This window comes from Cherax quadricarinatus, chromosome 9 (assembly GCF_038502225.1).
Source record: "Cherax quadricarinatus isolate ZL_2023a chromosome 9, ASM3850222v1, whole genome shotgun sequence".
NCBI classification, from domain to species: Eukaryota; Metazoa; Arthropoda; class Malacostraca; order Decapoda; family Parastacidae; genus Cherax; species Cherax quadricarinatus.
The window spans coordinates 23,062,561-23,084,263 of record NC_091300.1 but is presented as its reverse complement, the minus strand read 5'-3'; the positions used below and the strand labels follow the sequence as shown (position 1 = coordinate 23,084,263).

General features: G+C 37.9%; 1 protein-coding gene across 2 annotated transcripts; it reads left to right on the top strand.

Moving 5' to 3' along the window:
• Positions 1-1,009: 1,009 nt before the first annotated feature.
• Positions 1,010-18,271, top strand: LOC128706387 (peptidyl-prolyl cis-trans isomerase). Of its 2 annotated transcripts, none has more exons than XM_070083335.1 (4): positions 1,010-1,135; positions 1,500-1,799; positions 10,166-10,347; positions 17,908-18,271. In XM_070083335.1, exons 2-4 carry the CDS (start codon positions 1,653-1,655, stop codon positions 18,155-18,157), a joined length of 579 nt encoding a protein of 192 aa, XP_069939436.1. In that variant the 5' UTR covers positions 1,010-1,135; positions 1,500-1,652; the 3' UTR covers positions 18,158-18,271. The 2 variants fall into 2 exon arrangements, with proteins under 2 accessions (XP_069939436.1, XP_069939437.1); XM_070083336.1 differs by lacking the exon at positions 1,010-1,135 and adding an exon at positions 1,220-1,238.
• The last annotated feature ends 3,432 nt before the right edge of the window (positions 18,272-21,703 follow it).

The following is a 21,703-nucleotide window of genomic DNA, read 5'->3' as shown; positions in this document are numbered from 1 at the left end:
ATTCTCTGACCCACGTTCGCCTTAGCTTTTTTGGGTTAAGACATGACTCAGTTCTGCACTCCTCTCTAGCTCTAAAGGTCGCAAGTCCCTTACTCCCAGCTCACCCCACCGGAGTCCCAACAGAAGAACCGGAATTTCTCTTTTCAATATCTGTCCCACGATCGCCTTTGCTGCTGGGTTAAGCCCTGGCTCTATTTCTACGACTAAGAACACTCCTCTCCAGCACTATTCTTCGTCTGTCCCGTCTTCCCCGCTCATCCCATTTGGGATCTTACCTGAACTTTCGTTCGTTCGTTCGTTCACCCCAGGTAGTTCTGTTTGTGACTTGAAAAAGCCCACTGTGTGGGCGAAACGTAGTCAATAAAGGATCACATTATACTGCATTTGTGTTTATATTGCCAGAAAATAATGCTGGCCAGAATTACACACAAATCTAGAGAGCTTATCTGAGGTTCCTGGAGCTGTCTTGTCCAGTCGTCTGATATCTCAAGTTATGCAGGAATGCACATCCACCAATTTCGCCTCCTATTTGAGAGGTGTCAACACAATTTTAACCTCTAGAGCACGAAAAATTCTTCCCATTACACCAACGTTTGTACAAAATTCAAAAACCAAGAAGGCGAGTCTCCTGCGCAGCCGCAGGCTCAGTTTTCGATAACATACTTCTTTTAAAAATACAATATAGGGCATCTATTTATCTATAAATTACCGTATTTCCGGAAAATATACAGTATTTTCCACTTTTTTTTTTTTTACACAGGGTTTGACAAGGTTAAGGATCCCTAGCTTTATTGACAAACTATTTACAGGTTAAGGATTCCTAACTTTATTGGCAAGCTAAGAGCTGTTACCTACATCAGCTCATATGAAAGCATTTTTATTGTTATGAGACATACAAGTAGGGAACAGGATGATGTTGGAGCCATCTGTGGGCCAGCATTTTCATTTGACTTTATCTCGTTGACATCATTATGCTGTACGAATGTGTTCCATACTCGAGTCATCCTGGGTATATATGATCTCAGATGGAGTGATGTTCTGGAGAAGGGTACAGCCAGAGTGAAGTTGCTGCTTTCTGCCCGTCTTGTGGTATAGAAGCTTGTTTCACGCTGTCCTCGAAGTGGATCCAAGTGTGGTACTTTGACAATATTGGCCTTGTACATAACAGTAAGGCCACCCACATCCCTCCTATGTTGAAGGCTCTGCTGAAATGACAGATCTATCCAGGATGGGTCCAGGCGAGAGATGAGACGTCTTGCTCTGTTCTCTACTCTGTTCTATCTCTCTCTCTCTCTCTCTCTCTCTCTCTCTCTCTTTCTCTTTCTCTCTCTCTCTCTCTCTCTCTCTCTCTCTCTCTCTATATATATATATATATATATATATATATATATATATATATATATATATATATATATATATATATATATATATACACACACGAGAGAAAGAGATTATTGTATTTATTTTAAATTGTAGCTATTTTCTTTTACATGGCACAGATGTGATAACTGGCCTGAGCTGTGGTGTGGTGATGGTGGCTCCTCTGCTGCTGCTGCTGCTGCTGTAAACCCACAAAAAGCACCGGTCGTCTTTCTTGAAGTTCTTCACACACAAGAAGTCAACTTGTCCTGAAGAAGACAACCATCAGTATAATGCTCCGCTCACCAGTTTTATATACTGGATATGTGTTTTCTGCAGCTAGAAATGTTGCAAAATTTACCAGATTTCAGTCAACATTGCCAAAGGTTTATTTTGACATGGAGGCCAATGGTACTCCCGTGGGACGTATAGTGATGGAGGTGAGTTTACTCAGGTACATCTACACATAAATACAGTTACATAAAATATCATACATAGCAACATATGTGTACATTACCTAGGATAACCCAAGAAAGTCAAAGTTACTTTTTTTCATTGGGATCCTTGAGAACACATTATAATACTTAACTTTTATGATTAAATGCACCTTGAAGTATACCTGTATGTGCATTTTTAAGAGATACAAGTAGGATATTCAAGCGACCTGAAGGGGAAAAATCCAAATATTTTTCTCCTTTAGGCTTTTTTTCATCTATATTTCTGAGGCTGTAGGGCCCCACCCCTTACTGGAGGTTCCTCGATGCTGGTGAGAGGCTCTTGATCAAGGGAATTTAGCCAGAATGCCTTCCATCCATTGGTGGCCCGTGGCCTGGTAGGCAACATTCGCCTCGCACACTGAATATCCGTGGTTCAATCCCTGGCGAAGGTGGAAACATTGGGCGTGTTTCCTTACATCTGTTTTCCCCATTCACCAAGCAAGTGAATAAGTACCTGGGTATTAGGTGACTGGTGTGGGTCGCATCATGGGGAACAAGATCGAGGACCCCCAATGGAAATAAGACACAGTCCTCGATGATATACTGCATTTCTTAGGTTATCATGGGTGGCTAACCCTCACGGGTTAAAAATCCTAACGAAATCTTATCGTACTCCCCCGCCCCACATAGGTGCTGTATAATCCCTCCAGATTTAGTGCTCTCTCATGATATTGTAATAATAATTTGAGTCCCTACAGCTGCATTATTACATTATAATTTTAAAATGGTAACTATTTTTTCCTTACATGGCTCAAACTTTATTGCCTCACATTCTCCAGGGGCTGTATGACCACTGTGGATTTATTTTATTTTTTTATTTAGAAATTTTAGCATACAAACAGAGGTACAAAAAATACAGGTAAGAGCAGCATGCCAAAGCCACTTATATGCATAGCATTACGGGCTGGCTTAAAATTAACTTAAGATTAACTAAGCAATGATGAAATCAGTGATAAGACATTATTGTAAACAGATAACTATAAAATACATTGCATGCATTGCTGTTCATTCAGTAGAATGGAGTATTCTGTTAGGTAGTGTATTTAAAAAAATAACAAAGTTAGGTTTAACATTTGTGTGATATAATTGTGAGTAACATTTAGGATATACAATTTATATGGTTCAGTTATTCAGTATTTATTTGGTTTTGAGTGAGTAAGTGAACTTTGAGAAGAGACTTGAATTTATAAACAGGTAGTGTTTCTTTTATATTTACAGGTAATGACTTCCAGATTTTAGGGCCTTTTATGTGCATTGAGTTTTTGCATAGCGTGAGATGGACACGAGGAACATCAAAGAGTGATCTGTGCCTTGTATTATGGTCACGTGTTCTGTTGAGGTTGACAAGGAGATGTTTGAGGGGAGGGTTAATATCAGAGTTAAGTGTTCTATGTATGTAATAAGTGCAATAATAAGTATGGATGTTTTGTATGGTGAGTAGGTTGAGTGTTTTGAATATTGGTGGAGTGTGCTGCCTGTAGTGAGAATTTGTTATCATTCTAACTGCAGCCTTTTGTTGGGTAATTAGTGGTCTGAGATGGTTAGTTGTTGTTGAGCCCCATGCACAAATTCCATAGGTGAGATAGGGGTAAATAAGAGAGTGATAAAGGGCCAGGAGGGCTGACTGTGGAACATAGTACCGTATCTTCGATAGTATGCCTACAGTCTTGGAAATTTTCTTAGAAATTTGTTGTATATGTGTATGAAATTTGAGTCTATTATCGAGGTGGATTCCTAAGAATTTTCCCTCTGTTAGCTTTGTGATAGGTGATCCGTTTATCGTTATGTTAAGAGGTACATCTGTAGCTCTGCTACCAAACTGAATGAAGTAGGTTTTGTCAATGTTTAGTGTAAGTTTGTTAGTCCTCATCCAGGTAGATATTTTCTGTAATTCGGTGTTTACTGTATTGGCTAGCGTGACTGGGCTCGGGTGAGAGAAGACGTATGTTTATCTGGAGTTTATCTGGAGAGAGTTCTGGGGGTCAATGCCCCCGTGGCCCGGTCTGTGACCAGGCCTCCTTAGGTCAGTGTCCCAGGATGCGACCCACACCAGCCGACTAACACCCAGGTACCCATTTTACTGATGGGGAACATAGACAACAGGTGGAAAGAAACACGTCCAATGTTTCTACTCTGGCTGGGAATCGAACCCAGGCCCTCACCGTGTGAAGCGAGAGCATTAACCACCAGGCCACCAGAGCCCTATGTGGTGTCATCTGCAAAAAGTGTGGGTTTGAGTAATTGCGAAGCATTTGGTAGGTCATTTATGTATAGGAGAAAGAGAAGAGGGCCAAGGACACTTCCCTGTGGGACACCAACTGTAATTGGTTGTGCGGAAGAGCTTGCCCCATTTGCGTACACATATTGGCTTCTGTTGCTGAGGTAAGACTTGAGGTAGTTGAGGGAGTGCCCTCTAATACCACAGTGTGACAATTTTACATGGAGCAAGTCATGGTCAACTGTATCAAAAGCTTTACGTAAGTCAATGAAGATCCCCAGTGGGACTTCTTTTTTCTCTATTGCAGTGTATATATGTTCTAGCATGTGTATAATAGCATCATTAGTATTTTTATTAGGCCTGAATCCAAATTGGCAGGGGTTGAGAATGTTATGGGAGATGAGGTAGGAGTGGATTCGTTCATGAATTAATTTTTCGAAGATTTTTGAGAGAGGGTGTAAATTGGATATTGGCCTATAGTTATTCAACTCTGTTTGGTCTCCTCCTTTATGGATCGGGGTGACCCTTGCTATTTTGAGAACTGTAGGGAAGGTGGAGGATTCAATGGATTTGTTAAAGAGTGTTGCAATGATTGGTGATAGTACTTGTGATGCTTTTTTGTATATAAAGGGTGGTAAGGTATTTAAATCTCCTGCCTTGTTTTTCAGTGCGTTGATAATAAGGGAGACTTCGTATGGGTTAGTCGGAGCTAGGAACAGTGTGTTCGGGTAGTTGCCAGTGAGGTAGTCATTTGGTGGGGTATCTGAGCTTGGGATATTATTGGCAAGGTTTTGACCTATAGTGGAGAAGAAATCATTGAGTCTGTTTGCTGTTTCTGTTGGTGGGAGTTGGGGTTCATCTGACTTTGCTAATTTTATTTCGCTATGTCGTGATATCTTTTTTGTTCCCAGAATTTCTGATAGGGTCTTCCAGGTCTTTTTTATATCACCTCGTAAGTTGGATAATCTGTTCTCATAATACAATTTTTTTGCCCTTCTTATCAGGCTGGTTAGGATTGACGAGTAACGTTTTGTTTGGTCTCTGGTTATGTGACCCATTCTGTACTGTTTTTCATATCGGTGTTTTGTATTTATGGATTTGAGAATGCTGGGTGTTAGCCAGGGACTGTTCAGTCTCTTAGCTGTCATCTGTTTAGTTTTTTTTAGGGCAGTGCTTGTTATAAAGGTATTGGGTCTTTTTTAGAAAATTATTAAAACATTCGTCAATATCTGTATAGATTTCTAGCTCAGTGTGCCAGTCAATGTTTGTTACTGCTGTTGTGAAGTTATTAATGGCTGCCTCATTGTGAAGTCTGAAGGTGACTTTAGTAGTGTCTTGGGGTATTTTACCAAGAGTTGTTATGAGGAAAGTAGGGTAGTGGTCTGTGGTATTATCTGTAATTATGCCTGATTTTAAAGGGGATATGGTGTTGGTCCAGATGTGGTCAAGTAGGGAAACACTAGTCTCTGTAACTCTTGTAGGTTTTGTTACTGTTGGTAGCAACATGCAGTTACTCATTGTGTTTGTGAATTCAGTAACATGTGGGTCCTGGTCTTGCAGGAGATTTATATTGAAGTCACCTGAGAGTAGTAAGTGATCTTTGTTCATGCGTTCATCAGTTATCATACTTCCTAGGTTTTGACTAAATTGGCTAATGTTTGATTGTGGAATTCTGTAGATGTTTATCACTGTGAGAGGTTTTTGTAGGTATTTGGATTTGAATTTAGCTATTATATATTCCCCATGTTCATCCCTTGTGCAAGTATTAATGATACATTCTAGTTGGTCTGAGTAGTATATAGCTGTGCCACCCCCTTGTTGGTCTGGCCTACAGTTGTGTATGGCTGTGTAACCAGGAATGGCATAGACATCTGTAGTATCAGGCTTTAGCCAGGTTTCAGTTAGTGTAATAATGGACATATTGGCATGCAAGGAATTTAGTAATGCTAGGAGGTCATCATAATGCTTGCTTAAAGATCTGATATTGTAGTTAAAGATAGTTATGTTGTTGTTGGCTCTGAGAAGTGCCTTTGATTGTTCTGCTGTGTAGCAATTACAGTAACTGTTTGAATCATTTAAGTCATTAAATAAGAGGTTGGTATCAGGATCAATGCTTTTAATCATAAGATTTGTAGTGAATCTATAGTTAGAATTAAGTAAAAAATAAAGTAAATATTCTAAAGCTAAAAAAAATAGCACCTGATAATAATATTTAACAAATGTAAAAAATAATGAGCTAAGGTAGTTTTTTAAAGCTAAAATAAAGGAGACAATATAAAAGGGACTAAAATAATTTGTGGTGAACAAATAGTGATGATCAAATAATGGAGCTTGGGAATATGATAGTAGGTAGTACTTTAAAGGTAATTCTTTAAAGTTAAAATTATAATATAAAATTATAATATAAAAGGGACTAATATAAGTTGTGGTGAACAATAAAGTGGTAATCAAATAAATGAGCTTTGGAGTATAATGGCAAAATAGTGAACTTATTAACTTTAGCACCTGAGAATAGCACCTTGATTAGTTTAACAATTGCGAATATATGATCTAAGGTAGTTATATGGAGCTAAAACAAAGGACAAAAAATATATAAGGGACTACAATTGAGTAATGGTAAACAAGTTAAATGGACAGATAGTCACTATGAAATAATATTGGTTTAGGAGTAAGATCTGATTTGTAATATTAAATAAGTTGAGCAGTTTATTGCACAATAAAAAGTAAAAAAAAAAAAAAATGAGGTAGTTGGTACTAGCTAGCAAAAGATAGCATTGGTACTTGCAAAAAAGTAATTGGAATATACACTAATTGCACACACAATATAAAGTGACTAAAAAAACAAGTAGTGGTAAACAAAATTAAATGGACAGGTAAGAACAATGAATAATGGTAATGTCTTGGTTATAATATGATAGTAAGATGGTAGACAGGTACAAAGGATAATATAAAGGTTGGAGTTGAATATGCAAACTTGAAAATTTGGCAACAAAATGTTATGGGAAGTATAAAATAATGTTTAATGTACAAAAGTAAAATTGACTGGTAGTAAAAATGGTGTTTAATAAAATTTTAGTAAGTAATAATGATTACAAAAAAAGTGAAAAAGTAATGTTTATTTCATTCAATATTGCACTGGTAGTTATACTAGAGGTTATATGGCAGTACAAGGTAATTAAGAGTACTCTAAGATAGTGATATAAATAGTTTTAAAAATGTATTTTCTTTAGGCCCTTTAGTGAAGGTGCCTAGGTGCTGGTGCTAGGTGCTGGTGCTAGGTGCTGCTGGTGAAAGCTCTTGACCTGAGGAATTGGAGCTACCCTCCCCTTTCTTCAGTCAACCTGATTGCCACCCATTCTCCTGGTGTTTATGATCCTTACAGATTTAGTGCTTTCCATGAATGTTATATTTTTCTTTGTGTACATGTTTTTTTATAGGTATTTACAGGAATGTATATCAGCCAATGGCAAAGTAAGTTATGTTAAATTATTTTAGGTTGGGTTAGGTGGGTTTTGTTCTGTTGGTACTTATTTTTTATTAATGTATCAATTTTATCATGGAGTAATCCAGTGTGTGATGGAAATAGGGTAAATCTTCTATTTTTTGTTGCATGAATTCAAAATGGAGGGCAAGTGTAATATAGGAGAGGTATGAGGACATGATTAATGAACAGTGGAAATGTTGCATTAGTGTGTAGAATATCTAGTGTTTATTTTGGACTCTATTCTGTTTTAATTTTTTTTTTTTTTTTTAATTTTGCCAAATTACTGACTTTTGTGCACTTTACAGGTTAGTTCTGATAAGTGAATGGACAGCATCTTGTGCTCAATCAATAGAAAAGAAGGCATATTTGCAAAATTACTAAGAATTTGGTTGAATTGATTAATGGAATTGGTTAGGTTAGGACTCAAACTGGGAAAAATTGCTAATGCATAAATTGTGCCCTTCAAATTTCATATTTTTGGTGTTTATTACCTTCAGAAAAAGATGCTCTACCATTTCATAAGTAAAACATGTTTTTTTTTTTTTAAATGCCAACACTTTGAGCACATATAATTTTGAGACTTCTGACAGTGAAGGTGTTAAAGGGGACCAATAATAACAACAATAATAATAATAATTTGCTCAACATAGTCTGTTTGTTAGCATTTGTAGACATGTTTTAAATTCAGCTACTTCATTGTCATTTAGCATTTCTAATGTTTGTAGTCTTTCCTGGCTTACATTTTCCTTGCACAGTAGTCCAGGAAAAAATTTTACCATCAGACTTTGGATAATTTAGTTTCTTAATCAGATTTTTTTGTAAGAGCAGAATACTGTACCATGATGAGCAGGAGTAATCTACATGAAATTGGTGGCACCTGGCCTGGTAGGCAATGCTCTCGCTTCACACACTGAGTGTCTGTGGTTTGATCCCCGGCAGGGTGTTTCCTTACACCTAGCAAGCAAGTAGGTACCTGGGTGTGAGTCGACTGGTGTGGGTTGCATCCTGGGGAACAAGATTGAAGACTGCAGTGGAAATAAGATACAGTCCTTAATGATGCACTGCTTTTCTTGGGTTATCCTGAGTGGCTAAACCTCTGGAGTTAAAAATCCGAACAAAATCTTATCCTATAGTTACCAGGATAGTGCTGACAGCATAACGATTTTTAAAAGAAAAAATACTAAAATGGTAAAGAATCTTTTATTTTTTATTTTTTTAGGTAATAACATCAAAAATGTGAAATTGATTGAAAATTTATAGAATTACACAGATGCAAAATTAGCGGTCTGGGTGCCATTAAACATTCGCAATTTCACCACTCTATTTTTAGGCCCATTCCATTGCTCAATTTGACCAATTTTTTAGTTATTTCACTAGTATGCCTTCTGCTCTATCAATTGAGTACAAGAACATAAGAAACTGCCCATTCAACTATCAGAACAACTATAACATGCACAAAAGTTGGTAATTTTGCAAATTTAAAAAATTCAACAATTTCCCAGTTAATAAAATATAACAAAGAATAAGTGGTCATGGTTTAGGCCATTGCGATAATAAAATCGTACCTAATAAAAACCCATAAAACAGACTTGAGGAGGAATAGGGGGGTGAACCCTAGCCTTCCTTAGGAAAATCACCAAAATTTAATGTTTCCACTACTTTGAGCCCTATTTCAAGCTACTTCTGGTTCTGAAACTGATCTAAATTGTCTATATTTCACTAGTATGTATTCCATTCTATCAATACACAGAAACGGCTAATAATACCATAAAAACCACCCTAGAAAATGCCTGTGTCACTATTATAAACTAAACACAAGATCAGTGATTTTTTTTTTTCATCATGTACTGCATTGGGCAGAATTTTTTTTTAATATTGTGCACACTTAAAGCACAGACCCAGTCTCTTGTTTAGGCTAAAATTTACAACTCGCCATGCCCTATTTGAGGGTGCTGTGCTTAAAATGTAATTTTCATAAGTAATACTGGTATCATTAACCCGTAAACGGTCCAAACATATATATATATACTATACGTTTTTTCAACATTTGAAAGTATGTAAAAAAAGTAGATCTTCTTTTTGTTTTTTTACATTTGAAAATGTGTAAAAAAAACTTTGATCTACTTTTTTTTTGTTACATTTGAAAATATGTAAAAAAAGCGTGATCTACTTTTGTAGCACTACACATGTGAACGTAGATCTGCTTGGACCGTTTACGGGTTAATGTATATCTACATACAAGATAGTGAAAGGGTTAAAAACACTTGTAGGAAAGGAGATCTTTTGGTTATAATTTCTGACCTACTGTACATGAGACCTTATCCAGCACCACAAGCCTCTTGTAGGTGAAATGTCAAAATAAAATTATCTCACTTTTGCCCTATATCATTTGACCTACCCTGTACGTATTTGTATGCTAATCACCACCTCTCTCTAGCCTCAAGAGTGAACAGAAATCTCATGAAAGTACTGCATTGTACAGTATAATGCTACAGTACAGTACTGTGCATTAATTACATTTTATTTTAGTGTTAATAAAAAGAGACTAGTAGTTTTCCAAGTGTATATTTTTGTTATTTAAATACTTCCTGTTGTACTGTTTTTCAGCTTCGTTCAGATGTGGTGCCAAAAACTACAGAAAATTTCCGTCAGCTGTGCACTGGAGAACAAGGTTTTGGATTTAAGGGTTCTATTTTTCACCGAGTCATACCCAACTTTATGTGCCAGGGTGGCGATTTCACCAATGGTAATGGTACTGGTGGCAAGTCTATATATGGCTCTAAATTTAGGTAAGACAGGGTCATACGTGATATTTTCTTAGTATAATACTGTATGTACGTATATGGAAAGTAGCCTTGCAGTTGGTTAATTTAAGAAAAGAAAGGATAAAATACATATATATTGTATTAGAAATTATGTAGTATCATATAATATCAACAGAACTTTTGTTGTATTAAGTGAAAAATGTAGACAAAACTTTTCAGTTCTGTCTGTCACAGAAATTTAAGAGGAACATGCCAGATGTTTTATTTACGTAGTTTCTTGAAGAATTATAAATTGGTGGGCATATAAAATGGGGTGGGATTAAATTGTGGGGAATCAAATACAAAATGGGAATTGACACAATTACTTTTTGCTGATGATACTGTGTTATGGGAGATTCTAAGGAAAAATTGCAAAGGTTAGTGGATGAGTTTGGGAGTGTGTGTAAAGGTAGAAAGTTGAAAGTGAACATAGAAAAGAGTAAGGTGATGAGGATATCAAATGATTTAGATAAAGAAAAATTGGATATCAAATTGGGGAGGAGGAGTATGGAAGAAGTGAATGTTTTCAGATACTTGGGAGTTGACGTGTTGGCGGATGGATTTATGAAGGATACGGTTAATCATAGAATTGATGAGGGAAAAAAGGTGAGTGGTGTGTTGAGGTATATGTGGAGTCAAAAAACATTATCTATGGAGGCAAAGAAGGGAATGTATGAAAGTATAGTAGTACCAACACTCTTATATGGGTGTGAAGCTTGGGTTGTGAATGCAGCAGCGAGGAGGCGGTTGGAGGCAGTGGAGATGTCCTGCCTAAGGGCAGTGTGTGGTGTAAATATTATGCAGAAAATTCGGAGTATGGAAATTAGGAGAAGGTGTGGAGTTAATAAAAGTATTAGTCAGAGGGCTGAAGAGGGGTTGTTGAGGTGGTTTGGTCATTTAGAGAGAATGGATCAAAGTAGAATGACATGGAGAGCATTTAAATCTGTAGGAGAAGGAAGGTGGGGTAGGGGTCGTCCTCGAAAAGGTTGGAAGGAAGGGGTAAGGGAGGTTTTGTGGGCAAGGGGCTTGGACTTCCAGCAGGCGTGCATGAGCGTGTTCGATAGGAGTGAATGGAGACGAATGGTATTTGGAACCTGACGATCTGTTGGAGTGTGAGCAGGGTAATATTTAGTGAAGGGATTCAGGGAAACCGGTTATTTTTATATAGCCAGACTTGAGTCCTGGAAATGGGAAGTACAATGCCTGCACTCTAAAGGAGGGGTTTTGGGATATTAGCAGTTTGGAGGGATATGTTGTGTATCTTTATATGTATATGCTTCTAAACTGTTGTGTTCTGAGCACCTCTGCAAAAACAGTGATTATGTGTGAGTGAGGTGAAAGTGTTGAATGATGATGAAAGCATTTTCTTTTTGGGGATTTTCTTTCTTTTTGGGTCACCCTGCCTCGGTGGGAGACGGCCAATTTGTTAAAAAAAAAAAAAAAAAAAAATGATGAGGCATGTTAACCACCACCTCACAGTGCCTTAGAGGGGAGAGAAAGCCCATTAAAGTGCTGTATAGTACAGTATAATAGCACAATACTTCCTTTTCAATTACAATTTATGTTAATTTAAATAAAAATAGAATTTTAGTTCTGTTTTTATTTACAGTGAATGTGCTTTCTCTTTTTTGATTCCTCTACCTTGGTGAGAGGCAGCTGGTGCTAAAAAAAAAAATGGGACCTATTTAGTGGCAGTTGGTGCACTAGTGAGACAGGGCATACAGTGAGGCATAGATAATATGGCAACCAGTGGTGTACTAATGGGACACCACTGGTTGCCTTGCCTGAATTGGCTTGTCATCTGTTAATAAGCAACGGCTTAGATAATATAAAAATAATTTAGTATACCTAGATTAAAATCTGTATGGTCGACAAGCATGCATGAGCTTGTTAGATAGGAGTGAATGGAGACAAATGGTTTTTGGGACCTGATGAGCTATTGGAGTGTGAGCAGGGTAATATTTTGTGAAGGGATTCAGGGAAATTGGTTAGCCGGACTTGAGTCCTGGAAATGGGAAGTACAATGCCTGGACTTTAAAGGAGGGGTTCGGGATATTGGCAGTTTGGAGACATGTAAACTGTCAAATCTGAGTGCCTCTGCCAAGACAGTGAATATGTATGAGTGATGGTGAAAGTGTTGAATGATGAAAGTTTTTTTTCTTTCTTTCTGGGTTTTTCTTTCTTTTTTGGATCACCCTGTCTCGGTGGGAAACAGCTGATGTTAAAAAAAAAAAAAAAAAGAAAATAAAGAAAAGCTCTTGTTAATTGTTAAATTTCATATTATACATTAAACTCCTATGCATTGTGTACAGTATTTTTATGTATGCATTTAACAAAACATTATTTGTACAGTATATTGAAAACATATAGCATGAAGATACTGTGCCCAGACAGTTACCTCAAATTGAAAATATGAAAAATTCTAATTATGTGAGCTACCCAGGCAGTGAGGTGTTGTGATCCATAGGATATGTAATCACCAAAGTAAGTTGTTTCAACAACTCTTAAAAATAGTAACCTCTTGGCTATCAATTTGGTTTTGTGCTTATTCTCTTTCCTTTCCCTTCCCATCCCTTAACCATGGTGATCATTCCAAGAAGATTGAGTGTGGAAGCTCCTGGGGCATATGTCTGTAGCTAGTGATGGTGAAGTGATACCAAGATTAGTATGTCTTTGCAGCATAGTAAGACAGATTGGTTGATTCAAGGAATTATAGTTACCCTTCCATTTCCTTTAATCAAATCCATTACCTCCCATTTCCCAAGTATGGTATGACCCTTGTTAGTTTAGTGCTTTTCTGTGAATATAATATTAATATATATTATTATTATTATTATTATTATTATATTAACAGTAATCATAATAGTAATAATAATGGACCACTGTCAGGTAGGCCCTTAAATTCTTTTGAAGCTGTTAATGAGCAAATCTTCCAAGGCATGTAGATTTATCTCTAGTGGTTATAAACCTTGAAGTGAAGTACAGTACAGGGTATTCAACTTTCAGATTTCAAGATTGACAGACTGTGAGAAAAGTTTAGTATTAATATATATTGTAGATTTATATTTTTCTTTAAATCAGGGGTGAGCACTAAACCCTTAAGGTCGTATAGCACCCAGGAAATGAGAGGCATTCAGATTCAAGCCATAGAAGGGGAAGATAAGTTCAGCTCTTTGGGTCAAAAGCCCCTCATTGGCATCAAGGTACCTTCCCATGAGGAGTATGAATTGTAGAATTGTATATTTCTTTTTTGACACACCAGCTGTGTCCCACCAAGGTAGGATGACTGAAAACAGGAAACACAAGTCACCATCATTCATTTAGTAGCTGTCTTGCCAGAAGTGATTGGATTTTGCAAATGATCCTTTAGAATGCAGAATTTGTACTTGGCACCTCCAGGACTCATAAATTGTGAACATGAATTGTCAGCAGTATTTTGGGGAAATGGGTTAATTTTCAGATTTCTGGAATATAATCCTATTTTTCAGAGTATATTCGTTATTTTTATACCACAAATTATTAGGAGTGTGGTTTTTCTGGAATGTAAATATTTATATTACACCATATAAGAAGTAGGTAGTAGGTTGGTAGACAGCAACCACCCAGGGAGGTACTACCGTCCTGCCAAGTGAGTGTAAAACGAAGCCTGTGATTGTTTTACATGATGGTAGGATTGCTGATGTCTTTTGTCTGTCTCATAAATATGCAAGATTACAGGCATGTCTTGCTACTTCTACTTACACTTAGGTCACACTACACATACATGTACACATTTATTTATACACACTCATCTGAGTTTTCTTTGATTTTATCTTAATAGTTCTTGGTCTTATTAATTTTCCTTTTATATCCATGGGGAAGTGGAATAAGAATCTTTCCTCCGTAAGCCATGCGTGTTGTAAAAGTCAACTAAAATGCCGGGAACAATGGGCTAGTAACCCCTTTTCCTGTAAAGATTACTAAAAAGAATAAGAAGAAGAAAATTGTCAAAGTGGGAAGTCTGAATGTGCGTGGATGTTGTGCAGATGATAAGAAAGAGATGATTGTGGATGTTATGAATGAGAAGAAGCTGGATGTCCTGGCTTTAAGTGAAACAAAGCTGAAGGGGGTGGGAGAGTTTCAGTGGAGAGGAATAAATGGGATTAGGTCAGGGGTTTCAAATAGAGTTAGAGCTAAAGAAGGAGTAGCAATAATGTTGAAGGATAAGCTATGGCAGGAAAAGAGGGACTATAAATGTATTAATTCAAGGATTATGTGGAGTAAAATAAAGATTGGATGTGAAAAGTGGGTTATAATAAGCGTGTATGCACCTGGAGAAGAGAGAAGTGTAGAGGAGAGAGAGAGATTTTGGGAAATGTTGAGTGAATGCGTGGGGAGTTTTGAATCAAGTGTGAGAGTAATGGTGGTTGGGGATTTTAATGCTAAAGTGGGTAAAAATGTTATGGAGGGAGTAGTAGGTAAATTTGGGGTGCCAGGGGTAAATGTAAATGGGGAGCCTTTAATTGAGCTATGTGTAGAAAGAAATTTGGTAATAAGTAATACATATTTTATGAAAGAGGATAAATAAATATACAAGGTATGATGTAGCACGTAATGAAAGTAGTTTATTAGATTATGTATTGGTGGATAAAAGGTTGATGGGTAGGCTCCAGGATGTACATGTTTATAGAGGGGCAACTGATATATCGGATCATTATTTAGTTGTAGCTACAGTTAGAGTAAGAGGTAGATGGGAAAAGAGGAAGGTGGCAACAACAAGTAAGAGGGAAGTGAAAGTGTATAAACTAAGGGAGGAGGAAGTTCGGGTGAGATATAAGCGACTATTGTCAGAAAGGTGGGCTAGTGCAAAGATGAGTAGTGGGGGGGTTGAAGAGGGTTGGAATAGTTTTAAAAATGCAGTATTAGAATGTGGGGCAGAAGTTTGTGGTTATAGGAGGGTGGGGGCAGGAGGAAAGAGGAGTGATTGGTGGAATGATGAAGTAAAGGGTGTGATAAAAGAGAAAAAGGTAGCTTATGAGAGGTTTTTACAAAGCAGAAGTGTTATAAGAAGAGCAGAGTATATGGAGAGTAAAAGAAAGGTAAAGAGAGTGGTGAGAGAGTGCAAAAGGAGAGCAGATGATAGAGTGGGAGAGGCACTGTCAAGAAATTTTAATGAAAATAAGAAAAAATTTTGGAGTGAGTTAAACAAGTTAAGAAAGCCTAGGGAAAATATGGATTTGTCAGTTAAAAACAGAGTAGGGGAGTTAGTAGATGGGGAGATGGAGGTATTGGGTAGATGGCGAGAATATTTTGAGGAACTTTTAAATGTTAAGGAAGAAACAGAGGCAGTAATTTCATGCACTGGTCAGGGAGGTATACCATCTTTTAGGAGTGAAGAAGAGCAGAATGTAAGTGTGGGGGAGGTACGTGAGGCATTACGTAAAATGAAAGGGGGTAAAGCAGCTGGAACTGATGGGATCATGACAGAAATGTTAAAAGCAGGGGGGGATATAGTGTTGGAGTGGTTGGTACTTTTGTTTAATAAATGTATGAAAGAGGGGAAGGTACCTAGGGATTGGCAGAGAGCATGTATAGTCCCTTTATATAAAGGGAAAGGGGACAAAAGAGACTGTAAAAATTATAGAGGAATAAGCTTACTGAGTATACCAGGAAAAGTGTACGGTAGGGTTATAATTGAAAGAATTAGAGGTAAGACAGAATGTAGGATTGCGGATGAGCAAGGAGGTTTTAGAGTGGGTAGGGGATGTGTAGATCAGGTGTTTACATTGAAGCATATATGTGAACAGTATTTAGATAAAGATAGGGAAGTTTTTATTGCATTTATGGATTTAGAAAAGGCATATGATAGAGTGGATAGAGGAGCAATGTGGCAGATGTTGCAAGTATATGGAATAGGTGGTAAGTTATTAAATGCTGTAAAGAGTTTTTATGAGGATAGTGAGGCTCAGGTTAGGGTGTGTAGAAGAGAGGGAGACTACTTCCCGGTAAAAGTAGGTCTTAGACAGGGATGTGTAATGTCACCATGGTTGTTTAATATATTTATAGATGGGGTTGTAAAGGAAGTAAATGCTAGGGTGTTTGGGAGAGGGGTGGGATTAAATTATGGGGAATCAAATTCAAAATGGGAATTGACACAGTTACTTTTTGCTGATGATACTGTGCTTATGGGAGATTCTAAAGAAAAATTGCAAAGGTTAGTGGATGAGTTTGGGAATGTGTGTAAAGGTAGAAAGTTGAAAGTGAACATAGAAAAGAGTAAGGTGATGAGGGTGTCAAATGATTTAGATAAAGAAAAATTGGATATCAAATTGGGGAGGAGGAGTATGGAAGAAGTGAATGTTTTCAGATACTTGGGAGTTGACGTGTCGGCGGATGGATTTATGAAGGATGAGGTTAATCATAGAATTGATGAGGGAAAAAAGGTGAGTGGTGCGTTGAGGTATATGTGGAGTCAAAAAACGTTATCTATGGAGGCAAAGAAGGGAATGTATGAAAGTATAGTAGTACCAACACTCTTATATGGGTGTGAAGCTTGGGTGGTAAATGCAGCAGCGAGGAGACGGTTGGAGGCAGCGGAGATGTCCTGTTTAAGGGCAATGTGTGGTGTAAATATTATGCAGAAAATTCGGAGTGTGGAAATTAGGAGAAGGTGTGGAGTTAATAAAAGTATTAGTCAGAGGGCAGAAGAGGGGTTGTTGAGGTGGTTTGGTCATTTAGAGAGAATGGATCACAGTAGAATGACATGGAAAGCATATAAATCTATAGGGGAAGGAAGGCGGGGTAGGGGTCGTCCTCGAAAGGGTTGGAGAGAGGGGGTAAAGGAGGTTTTGTGGGTAAGGGGCTTGGACTTCCAGCAAGCGTGCGTGAGCGTGTTAGATAGGAGTGAATGGAGACGAATGGTACTTGGGACCTGACGATCTGTTGGAGTGTGAGCAGGGTAATATTTAGTGAAGGGATTCAGGGAAACCGGTTATTTTCATATAGTCGGACTTGAGTCCTGGAAATGGGAAGTACAATGCCTGCACTTTAAAGGAGGGGTTTGGGATATTGGCAGTTTGGAGGGATATGTTGTGTATCTTTATATGTTTATGCTTCTAGACTGTTGTATTCTGAGCACCTCTGCAAAAACAGTGATAATGTGCGAGTGTGGTGAAAGTGTTGAATGATGATGAAAGTATTTTCTTTTTGGGGATTTTCTTTCTTTTTTGGGTCACCCTGCCTCGGTGGGAGACGGCCGACTTGTTGAAAAAAAAAAAAAAAAAAATAAGAAGTTACAGTACTGTACTCTATTCAAGGCATTTCCAGTTTATTTTTCAGCACTTTTTATAATGGAGATTTTCTTTCTTTTTGGGTAACCCTGCCTTGGTGGGAGACTGCCGACTTGGAAAAAAAAAATAACTATTATGTTCAGCAGTCACCAAGCTCTTGATTCTTACAAAAATAATTTTTATAGAATTATGTGAATAAGATTATGCTTGCTGATAAATGTTTACTTGCAGGATTTTTCATGACATAATATTTACTGTATCTGGTCTTGCATTTCAGAGATGAAAACTTTGACCTGAAGCATACAGGGCCTGGAATTTTATCAATGGCCAATGCTGGACCTAACACAAATGGATCACAGTTCTTCATAACAACTATAGCATGTCCTTGGTTAGATGGTGCACATGTTGTATTTGGAAAAGTTGTAGAAGGAATGGATATTGTAAAAAAAGTGGAAGGATTTGGATCTCGTTCAGGAAAGACTTCCAAGATGGTGTCTATTGCAGACTGTAATGAGTTGAAGGAGTAAAAATTAAGTTTTACTAATTAGCTTTGAAATTATTGCACAAAACAAATAATGCAATTTTAAGAATTTTCATTGGTACTTAAAGTGGTTTTATTAATAAAGATATTGAATACTACATTCTATTTGTTTCAATAAAACAGAGTTAAAAAGTGTTTGTTTTCATGTACAAGAGTATCTGTATTTGTGTACTCACCTATTTGTACTCTGACTGTAGGGGTGTATTCACAGATAAATAACAAAAAGGCACGATACAGTGACTGGAACAAGACACAAATAACCTGCACATAGATAATAATAATGGACCAAACGCCTTGGGCGTTTGGCCCATTATTTTTCCCCCCTCTGTGTTTTTGTTCCTAGCTTTTGTGGGCCCCTAGCTCCCTTGTAGTGCTCCTCCTCCTTAGTCTTTGACTCCACTACTACTACTACTACTACCACTCTTGTCCCAGCCCTGTATGCTGGCCTATACTATATACTCGCTCCTGCCCCTTCTGTTATTGTGACTTTGTAAATGGTCCAAGTCAGACCAAAACGTCATCATAAGCTCCCCCTCTCCTATGTGCAGGTTATTTGTGTAGTGTATTCACAGACCCTGGCCCCTCCTCTTTCTCCAGATTCACTCCCTCACTGGCCCCTATCATACCAGGCTATGATGGATATGTGGGGCAGTGGGCCACCAGCAGCAACAGCCTGGTTGACCAGGCAAACAGTAGATGAACCTGGCCCACGTCCGGGCTCTGGGAGTGGAGAAACTCTTTGAACTCATCGAAAGTATAAAGGTGCTCTTAAAACAAATACACAACAGGCCAAGTGCCCTTGTCAACTGTAACTAACACACGCACACTGTGGTGGGGGTAGATATGGAGTAAGGATAAATGTGTGCAACTGTTGGGTATCTTTAATGAGGAAACGTTTTGCCACACAGTGGTTTCATCAGTCATACAAAGGAGAATCCTTTGTTTGGACTGATGAAGCCACTGTGTGGCAAAACGTTTCCTCAATAAAGATACCCAACAGTTGCACATGTGTCTAATTTATCAACTTGTCGGTTCTCTGAACCATTGATCAGCAAGGATAAATGTGCCTGGCAATGGGTATCTCCATAATTGAGAATTTTCAGCTCATGGTTATAAGAAAATTTTCAAAAATGTATATAATCATAACATAGTGCTAAACCCACAAGGGTCATACAGCACAAAAATTATAGTATTGCATAGTTTTCTAAAATTAAATGCCCTGCAGGTAGCTTTGGCAACAGTTACTAGGTTAAGTCTGATATCAAAACAAGGCTTGGAATTAAGTTACCTGTTTTTACAATTAAATAATGTTCTCAATTTATTTTTAATATACATATATACTGTACATATGTACTACCAGTACAATGATAACCCCTCAAAGGAGGTTCCTTGATGATGGTGAGGGGCTCTTGATCTAGGGAATTGGATCTGCTTTGGTTCCCTGAATTGAGCCTGACTACCTTCCGCCCCCACCATATGTGCTGTATAATCCTACGGGTTTAGTGCTCCCCCATGATTAGAATAATAATAATGTACAATGATAATTAGTGTAAATAAGATACATTTTTTATAACTATATTGAAATTTATGTGTTACCTGCACATTACTGTTATAGTCATGCAGTACACTAAACCCATAAGGGTCATACAGAGCCTGGGAAATGGGAGGCATTCAGATTATATTCAAAGAACTGGAGTACAGGTCCATTTCCTTAGATCAAGAACCCCTCACCAGCCGGACTTGAGTCCTGGAAATGGGAAGTACAATGCCTGCACTTTAAAGGAAGGGTTCAGGATATTGGCAGTTTGGAGGGATATGTTGTGTATCTTTATACGTACATGTATATGCTTCTAAACCGTTGTATTCTGAGCACCTCTGCAAAAACAGTGATTATGTGTGAGTGAGGTGAAAGTGTTGAATGATGATAAAAGTATTTTCTTTTTGGGGATTTTCTGTCTTTTTGGGTCACCCTGCCTCGGTGGGAGACAGCCGACTTAAAAAAAAAAAAAATGATCTTGCAGTCCAGTAATATTTTTAAAAATGCTGAGGTGGCTTGAACATTTAAAGAGGATGGAACAAAATAGGATATGAAAGGTGTATGAATTTATGGTGGAGGGAGGGTGAGGTAGCGGTCGCCCCACGAACGGTTCAAACGTGTTAGATAGGAGCGAGTGGAGGAAGTAGTTTTTATGATATTGTTGGAGTATGAGCATGGAAACATTTAAGAAGGGATTCAGCGATCATGGTTAGCTGGTGTTGAGTACTGAAGGTGGGAAGTACAAGAGTGGGAATATTCACAATTTGGGAGGGCATCTAAACTGTAGTACGTATTGGCATGCCTCTGGCAAGACATCACTGTCTTGCCAGAGGCAAGAGTGATGAAGACTTTTTTCTTTTTTTGGGTCACCATAACTTGATGGTGAATGACCAGTGTTAAAAAAAAATACCCATAAATACCCTGAAAAGCTTTTGGTTACTAAATACTGTATATTAAGAGAAGGTGTGGAGTTAATAAAAGTATTAGTCAGAGGTCTGAAGAGGGGTTGTTGAGGTGGTTTGGTCATTTAGAGAGAATGGATCAAAGCAGAATGACATGGAGAGCATTTAAATCTGTAGGGGAAGGAAGGCGGGGTAGGGGTCATCCTCGAAAAGGTTGGAGGGAGGGGGTAAAGGTTTTGTGGGCGAGGGGCTTGGACTTCCAGCAAGCGTGCGTGAGCGTGTTAGACAAGAGTGAATGGAGATGAATGGTATTTGGGACCTGACGAGCTGTTGGAGTGTAAGCAGGGTAATACTGAGTGAAGGGATTCAGGGAAACCGGTTATTTTATAGAGCTGGACTTGAGTTCTGGAAATGAGAAGTACAATGAATGCACTTTAAAGGAAGAGTTTGGGATATTGGCAGTTTGGAGGGATATGTTGTGTATCTTTATATGTACATGTATATGCTTCTAAACTGTTATATTCTGAGCACCTCTGCAAAAACAGTGATTATGTATGAGTGACGTGAGAGTGTTGAATGATGATGAAAATATTTTCTTTTTGGGGATTTTCTTTCTTTTTGGGTCACCCTGCCTCGGTGGGAGATGGCCGACTTGTTAAAAAAAAAAAATAAAATTATGATTTTTTTTAAATACAGTATATAGTATGTTTAGCAAAATATATAGCAGGGCATCAGTAGTCCACCAATCAATTGTTTGAAAAATGTTTACCTGAGAATGTTGTAATTTGTTTCTCTCATATAATTTTATTTTATTATTTTTTTTTTTTTATTATCACACTGGCCGATTCCCACCAAGGCAGGGTGGCCCAAAAAAGAAAAACTTTCACCATCATTCACTCCATCACTGTCTTGCCAGAAGGGTGCTTTACACTACAGTTTTTAAACTGCAACATTAACACCCCTCCTTCAGAGTGCAGGCACTGTACTTCCCATCTCCAGGACTCAAGTCCGGCCTGCCGGTTTCCCTGAACCCCTTCATAAATGTTACTTTGCTCACACTCCAACAGCACGTCAAGTATTAAAAACCATTTGT